An 11,310-nucleotide genomic window follows, 5' to 3' on the forward strand; every position below is an offset into this window, starting at 1 on the left:
ACCGTCATGGCTTACCCATTTGCCTCAGATATCCAAGGGAGTGGCGAGACGGTAAAGCCCGTGCCGTTGGCTCAGCATTTTTGGGCTCCTTCTCTCCCAGAACAGCCTCCATCAGTAGCCATTCCCTCCAACAGCATCAGAGGGAAAGTAGAGCGAGCAAGGCTCCTTCCATCGGCCAGGCCTATCCATCTGCCTCAGATATCTGAGGGAGTGGTGAGACGGTAAAGCCCGTGCCGTTGGCTCAGCATTTTTGGGCTCCTTCCCTCCCAGAACAGCCTCCATCAGTAGCCATTCCCTCCAACAGCATCAGAGGGAAAGTTGAGCTAGCAAAGCCCCCTCCATCGGCCAGGCCTGGGGAAAAACGGCCTTGGGGGCCCTCCGCCTGGAACGGACTCCTTTGGTAGCCATTCCATCTGATCATTAAGTCTGGTTATTACGAAGAAAGAAGAGCCACTACGTGCATTTGCTTACTGTCTTTTTCACTCCCTTGCCACCCACCCCAAGACGATTAAACCCTTCTTTTGGCTATGGCTACCCCATGGCGCCTGGGCAGAAATGTCGCGAGCAAAGAGATCAACGAATAAAAGCCGCTAACTGTCTGCGTTTGCCGGCTCGCCTCTCAGCCCTCCCCTTCTGGGGGAACCCCCCGACGTAGCTTTACCCGCAACAAGATGTCAACGTATTCTTCGTCCTCCAGCACGCAAAGGAAGGGATAAAGGCTGAGCTGCCCCGATATCCTTTGTCCCATGTGGAGCTTGGACTCCCGCAGGCTCCGGAGGAGAGACTCATGCCAGTGGGAACGCAGCCCGGCCAGAAGTTCTCGCTGCAGAAGGAGAGGGGGTGGAGGGAGAGAAATGGATCATTAACTCACACGAGGCCTGATTCCTTGTTGCCCGAGAGCCGAGGAACGGGATGGGTTGTCCTTCTCTTTTGCACCGTGGCCAACCAGGAGGACACGAGTGCAACAGGACCCTGGCCAGTGCAGGAATCCACCCTAAAGCATCCCTGGCAGATGGTTGTCCAGCTGCCTCTTGAAGGCCTCGAGTGTGGGAGAGCCCACCACCTCCCAAGGTCATGGATTACATTGTCATACTGCTCTAACCGTCAGGACGTTTTTCCTGATGTTTTGTCGTACTACTCTAACCGTCAGGAAGTTTTCCCTGATGTTTTGTCGTACTGCTCTAACCGTCAGGACGTTTTTCCTGATGTTTTGTCGTACTGCTCTAACCGTCAGGACGTTTTTCCTGACATCCAGTCGGAATCTGGCTTCCCGTCACTTGAGCCCCTTATTCCGTGTCCTGCACTCTGGGAGGACCGAGAAGAGATCCTGGCCCTCCTCTGGGTGATATCATGTCTCTCCCTGACTCGCCTTTTTTTCTGTTTTTATCAATTGTTGCAAACCGCCCAGAAAGCTACGGGGCCATATAGAAATGAAATAAATAAATAATAATAATAAATCTGTGGGGGAGACTCAGGGACCGGCCCAAAGTCACCCAGTGGGCTTCATGGCCGAGCGGAGACTAGAACCCAGGTCCCCCGAGTTCCGGTCCAACGCTCTAACCACTACACCACATTTGTGTCCTGTTTCTGGGATTCCTGGTTACCGGACTAAATCGAGGTTTGGGTCTGGTCCAGCGGGCTGGAGGCTCCTCCTATATAGCGTTAGACCAAAATACTGCCAATTTCTCTTTTATTTACTCGTTTTTATTTTATCGTTTACCTTCACCTGCAGCGGCTTTCACGGTTTGATCCTCACAACAACCCCGTGACGTAGGTTAGGGCAGAGAGGCAGGGACCGAGTGGGGTCATCCCAGTCCGACACTCTAACCGCTGCACTGCACTGCCTCTCCCTCGCCTGAGCTAGTATTTTGGACCCGGCACCAAACCGGGAAGCTAAAGCAGACCCGGCAGGCAATAACGTCCAGCCAGACATTCCTCACACCTGCGGCTTCCCTCAGCCCAGGTGAAGGCCGAAATGGCACAGCCTTCCTTCTCCCCAGCCGCCGCCCGGTTTCCCGACGACCCCGAACCGCACGGCTTTTACCGCTCGGACAACCCGTTCCGTCAGAGGCTTGTCCTTCTCCACCGATTGGATGGTGACCGTCTCCAATGCTTCCAGGGCCAGCTGCTCCCGGAACTGGTCCCGCAAGTCTTGGGCCGTGAAATCCAGCTTGGGGTAGGAGACAGGCTTCCACTGGGGGAGAAACCCAAAACGGAAAATACAGGCGTTAAGTGGTACAGGAGGTTGTAACCTCAAGACCGGAGTACTGCAATGTGCTCTACGTGGGGCCGACTTGAAGGCCGCTCCGGAAGCTGGAGGTAGCGCAGCAGCACAGCCGTTGTCATAGAATCATAGAATAGCAGAGTTGGAAGGGGCCTACGAGGCCATCTAGTCCACCCCCCTGCTCAATGCAGGAATCCACCCTAAAGCATCCCTGACAGATGCCTATCCATCTGCCTCTAGTGTGGGAGAGCCCACCACCTCCCTCGGTGACTGGTTCCATTGTCATACTGCTCTAACAGTCAGGAAGTTTTTCCTGATATCCAGCCGGAATCTGGCTTCCTGTAACTTCAGCCCGTTATTCCGTGAGCTGCTACTTTTCAGCATGCAAGTCCTTCGCTGCATTGACTGCCTATTCACTAACAGGCCAGGTTTAAAGTTTTGGTCTGAGTTTCAACTCAGGTGAAAAAACGGGAGAAGCAGATTCTCAGGGTGGAGAACTTTTAATTTCTAGGTTCAAGAGCCCGACGCGTTTCGGCCTGTATCTTTTCAAGGCCTTCTTCTGGGGATTGTAGACATTTAAAACACATACTGGAAAAACTGGTAAGGACAACAAGGAGTAAATACATCTTCCTACAAGTAAGATACGATATATATTCTTTTGAGAAGAAATGTTTTATACGTATGTATTGAAATATTGATATACAAAGTATTTTGCCCTGATGCAATAAATTAAAAAAATGTTTCAAACAATTTACACAGAGACATAGGCCCCTGTGGCTATACGTCAAGTTAATTTTACAATAACTTGAAGCTCGGAGAATGGCAACCGGGGAGAGTGGGCCTTTTCCGTGGTGGCCCCTCAATTATGGAATGATCTCCCCGATGACGCTCGCCTGGTGGCAACGTTGTTACCTTTTCGGCACCAGATCGAGACTTTTCTCTTCTCCCAGGCATTTAACAGCTTATGTTGAGTTTCTTAACTGATACCAGAATAGTTGTTTTAAATGGATATTGTCTGTTTTTGGTTGTATTTTATGCTTGCTTTGGTTTTACGTTTTGTATATTTCTTTTTAATCTTCACTGCTTTTAACTTCTGTAAACCGCCCAGAGAGCTTCAGCTGTGGGGCAGTATTAATAATAATAATAATAATAATAATTTTTGTAAGTAATTTATTATTTTTCACAAATTATGCCAGTATCCGTTCCGTACGAGCAGGGATAACATTTCCACTTCCAGGGAGGCCGTGCGAAAAGGTACTTTCCTACAGACACAGGGGTTAGTGCGTCCTGTGCCCAGGCCTCTAACGCACACATACGGTGGCTCACCTTCGCGTAGAAATTCTGCAGCAGGGGAACCGTACAGGTATCGTGCTGGTGAAGAGGTGGCGGAGGGCAGAAGTCCGGCCTGACGCTCCGGATGGCTCTGAGGGCCATCTCCGCTTCGTCTCCCTCGAACGCGGCGTCTCGGAAGAGATCCTCCAGGCGTAAGCCGTGTTCCGTGAGCTGCTGGAGGCACCTGTGGGGTGAGGAAACCGCACGGGATGAGCTGGAACGAAGCCTAGGGGTGGGTCGTGTGGATGACCAGGCCCAAACGGCGACTTCCAGTCAGCTGGACTGCAATCAGAAGAACATCAGAAGAGCCCTGAGGCTGGATCAAACCAACATCCATCTGGTCCAGCGCTCTCTGTTCACACAGCTATTTATTTATTTATTTATTTAGAATATTTATATACCGCTCCCCATTGAAAAATTTCAGAGCATGAAAATAAAGAAAGAATAAAACAGTTAAAACAAAATATAAAAGAAGCAAAAACAGAAATCCAAGGCTGCATGTTAAAGAAATAAAGATGTTTTCAGGAGGCGCCGAAAGGAGTACAAGGTTGGCACTTGCCTGACCTCCAGAGGCAGGGAGTTCCACAGGAGGGGCGCCACCACGCTGAAGGCTCTGCCCCTGGTGGATTCCAATCGGAGGATGGATCTATGTGGGACCACCAGGAGCAGGCCCTCAGATGACCTCAGGTTGGGAAGGGAGAAGGCGCTCTCTCAGGTATCCTGGTCCCAAGTTGTTTAGGGCTTTGTACACAAGTACAAGAACCTTCAACCTGGCCCATAGCGAATAGGCAGCCCGTGCAGTTCCCTCAGCAGAGGAGTTCCATGCTGGAAAGGGGCAGCTCCAGACCACAGCCGAGCTGCAGCGTTCTGCACTAGCTCCAGCTTCCAGAGCAGCCCACAAGCAGGAGACAAATGTAACAGCACTCTCCCACCCATGTTCCCCAGCAACTAGCGTACATAGGTTTACTGCCTCTGATACTGGAGGTAACACAGAGCCATCAGGGCTAGTATTGGGCAAAAGGCAGATACAAATAAATATATCAACAACAATAATAATTATAGCCACGGATAACCTCCTCCTCCTCCAGGAATTTATCCACCCCCCTTCAAAAGCCATCCAAATGGGTGGATAAATTACTACATCTTGTGGTAGTGAGTTCCATAGTTTAACTCTGTGGTGTGTGAAGAAGTCCTTCCTTAATCTCCGACCCATCAGCTTCGTGGGGTTCTAGTATTATGGGAGAGGGAGAAAAATGTGTCCCTATCCATTTTATCCACACCAAGTATAATTCTGTACGCCTCTATCGTTCTGCATACCACAGTCATGTCTATCCTTTCTCTCCATTTTTACAAGCTAAATAAACGCGCGGTATCAGATCGCGCTCAGGAGCGTCAGAAAGCGTTCCCACGCAAAAGGACCTTTTCTCCCGGACCCAAACGCCTCTTTGCGAATCGGGGCAGGAAAATTTCCCGGTTCCCGCTTTTTCCGGGAGGCCCTCTTCTTCGCTTGACAATTGTGCGCGGTGCAGCCGTTTACCTGGCGATGATGTGGGAGTGCGTGCCGGAGCGGCCCATGCAACTCAGGACGGCGACATAAGAGTTCTGGTCGGGCTTCAGCCTGGCTTCGTCCAAGAGGTTGAAAAGCTGGCCCACCTGGTGCAGAACACCCTAAGGCGAGAACATATTTCTTTAACCGAAACGACTATTTTGGGGTAGAGCCCTCTCAAGGCGGCGTCCAAGATAAAATACAATATAATATATTTATTGGATACCCGCCTCTCCCTCCGGATCGAGCGAGGCGGGGTACAACACAGATTGAAACGCCGTAAAATACATATAATTAAAACATTCAAAAACTAATACATCGTTAAAAGCAGCACATTATTAAAAGGCATCTTAAAATTCAACGGGGTACGCCTGCCGGAAGAGATCAGGCTTCACGGCTTTCTTAAAATCCGGGAAAAAACATTGCAAACTTCTGCGAAACAAATGCTGTTCGTTTGTTTAAAAAACCCAATTATCAACCCATGTTGGTTTTAAAAATAATATCCATTTTTAAATTATTTTTACATTCATATCCCGCTTTTCCCCCTCATGCGAGGAGGGCTTGATCTTCCTTTGTGTCATCCTCACGACAACCCTGTGAGGTAGGTTAGGGTGATAGCCAGAGATTGGCCCACGGTCACACAGTGAGATTCACGGCCGAGTGGAGACTAGAACACAAATCAACGCTCTAACCACTACACCACACTGGCTCTTACCGGATTTTTAAATAGCATAAGCAGCATATAAATCTACTTATTGATAATAATAGTATTATTAATAACAAGTTGCTCTCTTGCACTGACGAGTGATTAACAGACGCTATTAATGACCCAGAGTGCAGGGGAGGCAGATATGGGAGAAGACGATTCTTCAGGTAACTTGGACCCAGGTCAAGGAAGGCTTTAAGAGGTCGAAACCAGCATTTCAGAACTGGGTTCGGAGATTCGGATGTTACATGTTCCAGGCAGCTGCATTCTGCACCAACGGTAGTTTCCGAACCGAGAAAGGCAGGCGTATGGGACTACGGCACCTATCAGCCCCTGCCAGGGCGGCGAATGGGCGGGGATGATGGGAGCGGTGGTCCAGCCGGTTGCCCGCCCCTCACAACCATTACCCAGAGGACCTTCTCTTCTGCTGCTCCCAGGCTGTGGAATGGCCTGCCGGGAGAGATTCCGTCAGCTTAATAGCCTTTCTGAATTTAAAAAAAGCTATAAAGACGGGTCGCTTCCAGCAGGTCTACCCAGTCGGTTTTTAAGATGTCTTAAAAGATTTTGAGATTTTAATACTGTGTTGGTTTCATGTTTTTAATCAGTTTTATGTATTTTATATTTTTGTAACCAGAGGGAGAGGCGGGCAAGAAATAAATATTATTATTATTATTATTACTGAGCGTCCATATAAACACAGTAAAAACAAAATCCAGAGTTTATTCCCCTGCCCCAATATGCACATTTTACCCTCGCAACAGCCCTGCGAGGTAGTTCAGGCTGAAAGAGGGCGACCGGCGGAAGCCACTTTGTGGTGGAGTTGGGGGGGGGGAAGGATTTGAACCGGCAGTCCCACCCTCTAACCACTACACCACCCTACCGTCCTAAAAGCCCTTCCTCCTGACCCATGATGTTGGATCGTGGGGGACCTGGGTTCAAATCCCTCCCTATTGAAAGAGAAGCCCCCAGAGAGGTAACCTGTGAACCTTGCCTACCTCACAGGGCTGCTGTGCTAAAAAGACATCCAGGAACCCCGTGCGTACGCAGCCCCCCCGCCAGGGGAATGCCACGCGACTCACCTTCCTGGCGTATCCGTGCATGACAAGGTTGTACATAGAGATGTCCAGCAGTTTCCGCCGCATGTGAGCCCGGTGATAGAACATCAGGCATTTTTGCGCTCGCTCCAGCTGGTTCAGGAAAATGCAGGTGTCCAGGTAGGCTAAGATGTTGAGCTGAACGTTTCTCTGGTAGCTCCTGCCTTCCCCTTCCGCGGGGGACATCGCCACGGCAGCGTCCTGGCTCAGAATATGCTCCTGCACATCTTCAGGGGCCGCAGAGCCCTCACGGTCGTCGCGGCAGCCTGGAGTCGCACCGGGGGCTTGCTTTTTCGTGGCTCGCCCCTTCGCTGCTTTCGGGCGGTCCTTTCCCGCAGGCGATTTGGAGACGCTCTCGTCAGCCGCTCCGAGCCGAGACGGGGTTTGCTTCGGAGCCCGAAGCAGCGGCCGAGAGCCCGAGGTAGCATCCGAAGCAGGCTTCGTCTCGGCAGCCGAGAGTTTGGCTTCGAGCCGCAGAAGTCGCTTGTGTTTGATCGTCTTCTCCTTGTTGAGCTTTTCCATCCAGCGGCTGGGCTGGGAAGCGCCCCGTTCGTCACGCTTTGGGAGGGGCTCATTCCGTGCCAGACCAGGCGCCGCCACCGTCCGCGGGGGGGCAAGCTGAAGCAATCTCCTCCGGCCGGATCCACACATGTGGACTCTGTCGATGGCCACCTCTGATACATTGTCGGCTCGTAGTTGCTTCACTCTAGCCTCTAGCACTGCAACGAATGAAACAAATTGAGAGCGACGAGGCTGTAGCGTGAGCTAAAAGTTTATTGCTTCATTATTCCTGTCGTTGTTTTAGTATGTTTTTCAGTTTTCAGTTCTGCTTCCCCAAACCACTGATCAGTGTAGGTAGGAGTGGAGGGACTGGATATGGCTTTCGGGGATCCCCAAATTATTCCGAGGTTCTATTTTAAATAAATCATAGTCTGTGTTTTGAGACTGCAGCCCTAAATATCTACATCGTGGTCTTTTTAGTGCCCAGATGAAGATCTTTTTATGCTTCCAGCCTTTTTAATCTTTCAATTTCTTCTTTTAAATGAGTTTGTGTGTTTTAAGATCCTGGCTTTTACTTCGGTTTTTATCCCAGTCTTATCACGTCTGAAACTTTTCAATGTTTTAATATTGCGTTTTATTTCGCTACCGAATTTTGTGGATTTAGGTTTGGTTTTGTGAACTGCCCAGAGTGGCACAGGTATTAAAAGAATAAAGTTAATGGCGCGATTCCTGTGCACCTTTAAGACAGGAAAAAGTCCTACAATTCTCGTCATGCCCCAGCTGTGAATGCTGGGAGTTGTAGGATTTCTTTTTCTATCTAAACAGGTATAAGATTGCACCCTATAAAGTCTTTGTAAAGCTTTTCCTAGAGTTTATCTGCTGGTGTAGCCCAGACCCCAGTTCAAATCCTACCTCTGTCATGAGTTCACTTTAGGCACGACATTCAAATAATTTGCAGCGGCTATTAGGAGATCACAAATAATTAAAGGGTCCTGGTTATTGGGAGATAAATGGAACGGAGACTGTTTTTAATGCAATGTCAGTTGCCGATTTTACGTGACATACGTATGTTTAGTATTTTATGTCTTTACGATTCACTGCAGCATAGATTCTGTTCAATCTATCCCGCATGTCTAAATTTATCCTCGTTTTACATAGGAGTGTCTACAGGCTAAAGAAATGCTTTTGGTTTGGTTTACTGGAAACCATCCACAGATCTACCAGGAAATTATGATTTATTTTCCACGTCCTGCTGCTTCAGGCAAGCCGCAGAATTAAAAAATAAATGGATGAATAGGTGAGGGTGACCCTATTGTCCTGAATATGCCGCCCTGTGTGAATGAACCTTTAAAACAAAATTAAAAACTCACCCTCCAGCAGTTCCGTCTGTTCACACACCCATCTTTTCCGCGCTTCCTCCTTGGCTCTGGTTGACGAGTAACTCCTCAGCCTAGTCTGCAGACTCTCTGCAAGGCAATGGGAATAATTTGCATTATGGGGCAGGCCGCTCCCAAAAAACGGCACAAAGTGATTTTTGATATTCTCTAGGAGGGGACTTTTCAGCTCCCCACAAAGTCCTGTCACGGACTCGGATTGAATTCATTCTTTCCCCATTGGGCTCTGTGACCCTTTTTTGTATTACAATCCTCTCCCTAAATATCAAGTAAGGCGCTAGTCCTCATGGCCTCCGAATAAACATGAAACGGGAACGCAGGAAGCAACGTTTAAGATTATTTGTCGATCCAGACCAAGATTGTCTCCTCTGACCAGCAAGCAGCTTTCTGGAGGTTTACAAGAGAGGAGGCTTTACGGTCAGCTATGCCCCAGGCCTCCTAACTGGTGAAAACAGGAATTGAACCCGGGACTTTGTGCTTGCAAAGCAAGAGCTACGCAGCACAGGCGCGTCCTTCAAAAAGAGAGCGGGGTGCCAGACTCGGAGAGTGCTGAATCAGGGGGGTTGGGTTGGGTCAACCCCTCCCAGGGATGGGCAAAGACTCCTTTCCCCAATTCCAAGAAGGGAGAGGGGTTCAGTCCCCTCCCCAACTGCAAGAGAGGAGAGGGGGGGCTTCACTAGCCTCATTCACAGGGGAGGGGGGCAATTAGCCCCCCTCACTAAGGGACAAGGACCCCCTCCCACATTCCAAGGGATGAGGATCTCATCCCCCTCCTGCCGGGGTGGGGTGAGTCAGTCCTTTCATTAAGAGGCCAAGAGACCCCTCCCCAAGGGCAAGGAGGAAAAGGGATGACTCCCCTGTTCATGTGTGTGTGGGGGGGGGGGGGGTTCAGTCCTCTCCTCAAGGGGCAAGGAGACCCCTCCCCAAGGGCAAGGAGAGGGAAGGGCTCACTCCCCTCCTGGGGGCGCAGTCCTCTCCTCAAGGGGCAAGGAGAGGGAGGGGCTCACTTCCCTGGGGGGGCAGTCCTCTCCTCAAGGAGCAAGGAGACCCCTCCCCAAGGGCAAAGAGGGGGAGGGGCTCACTCCCCTCCTTGGGGCGGGGCAGTCCTCTCCTCAAGGGGCAAGGAGAGGGAGGGGCTCACTTCCCTGGGGGGGCAGTCCTCTCCTCAAGGGGCAAGGAGAGGGAGGGGCTCACTTCCCTGGGGGGCAGTCCTCTCCTCAAGGGGCAAGGAGAGGGAGAGGCTCACTCCCCTCCTTGGGGTGGGGCAGTCCTCTCCTCAAGGGGCAAGGAGACCCCTCCCCAAGGGCAAAGAGAGGGAGGGACTCACTCCCCTCCTGGGGGGGCAGTCCTCTCCTCAAGGGGCAAGGAGAGGGAGGGGCTCACTCCCCTCCTGGGGGCGGGGCAGTCCTCTCCTCAAGGGGCAAGGAGACCCCTCCCCAAGGGCAAGGGGGGCTCAGACCCCCACCCCTCCCCATTTGAGGAGCTCCTGCATGTGTGTGGGGGGAGGGCCTCCCCAATGGCTTCCCCCTCCCCCTCGGGGCTCCTCACCTGCCCCCCGCAGCAGCAGCAGCGCCCCCTGCAGCTTGAGCCCCGACATGCCCCTCTAAGCCCCCCGCATGTCGGCTCCTGCTCTCTGCCTCCCCACATTGGCTCTCCTCTACTGCGCACGCGCGAGGCCGTCCCCGCCCACCCTTTCCCCCTTCCAGCCAATAAGCTGCCCGCTTCGGGTTCCGAGGAGAGGAAATGGAACTACGACTCCCAGAAGGCGCTGCGAGAAGCACATGCGGGCAGAGCAAGCATGCATAGATCTAAGAAAAACTTTAGAGAGGTTTTTTTTTCCTTTTATAGGCGGTTTCCGGGTTGCTTTAGGGAAGATCTTTTTTTTTAAGGCTGCGCTCCTATACATGCGCTTTCCTGCGAGTAAGAACCGCTGAACTCAATGGGAGCAGGGAGGAGGGAAGTGAAAGCTGCCCATAGAAAACATATCCCTTCTAAGAACATTTTATGATATCGGGCAGAGTATTAATCTAATTAGTGAATTAATTAATTAATTAAGGGGTGGAGATTTTAATGCAGCTTTAATGATTGGGGGTTATCGGTGTGTCCTCCCCTCCAAACAGGAAATATCAGCAAAGAAAAAGTCGCCTCTTAATTTTTAAGTCAGAACTTATCTTGGCTGAAACATACTTATTTATTTATTTGACCTGCTAAGCTAGATATGCTTGGACTACAAGTCCCATCAGCCCTTGCTAGCAAAGGCAATGGCATGGGATGGCAGAAAACATATATTTATTTCTTTATTTTATGACATTGTAACATTTATTTATTTATCTAGCACTCTGAGCCAGATTTGCTTAGACTACAAGTCCTATCAGTACGATAAATTCTCCCCGTGCCGTAAATTCAGGGGTGTGAGGCTCAGAGAGAGCGGCTTGCGATGTAGTATGGCGTCAATATTACCGATTTGGGTGGGAAATGAATGTGGTTTACAACAGCCTTGCGAAGTAGTCCAA

At 50.5% G+C, this 11,310-nt stretch overlaps 1 protein-coding gene across 1 annotated transcript in view; it reads right to left on the bottom strand.

Annotated features, from left to right (window-relative positions):
• Positions 1–10,453, bottom strand: part of POLRMT (RNA polymerase mitochondrial) — a 36,412-nt gene extending 25,959 nt beyond the window's left edge. Inside the window, exons 1-7 of the mRNA XM_063147097.1 lie at positions 10,346–10,453; positions 8,774–8,869; positions 6,888–7,621; positions 5,094–5,224; positions 3,551–3,740; positions 2,045–2,194; positions 662–823 (exon numbers count right to left, since the gene is read on the bottom strand). Of these exons, the coding sequence (XP_063003167.1) occupies positions 662–823; positions 2,045–2,194; positions 3,551–3,740; positions 5,094–5,224; positions 6,888–7,621; positions 8,774–8,869; positions 10,346–10,394 (1,512 nt within the window). The 5' untranslated portion in view covers positions 10,395–10,453. The remainder of the gene's footprint in view (positions 1–661; positions 824–2,044; positions 2,195–3,550; positions 3,741–5,093; positions 5,225–6,887; positions 7,622–8,773; positions 8,870–10,345) is intronic.
• Positions 10,454–11,310: the final 857 nt, after the last annotated feature.

Source organism: Elgaria multicarinata, chromosome 23 (genome assembly GCF_023053635.1).
Source record: "Elgaria multicarinata webbii isolate HBS135686 ecotype San Diego chromosome 23, rElgMul1.1.pri, whole genome shotgun sequence".
Lineage (NCBI taxonomy): Eukaryota > Metazoa > Chordata > Lepidosauria > Squamata > Anguidae > Elgaria > Elgaria multicarinata.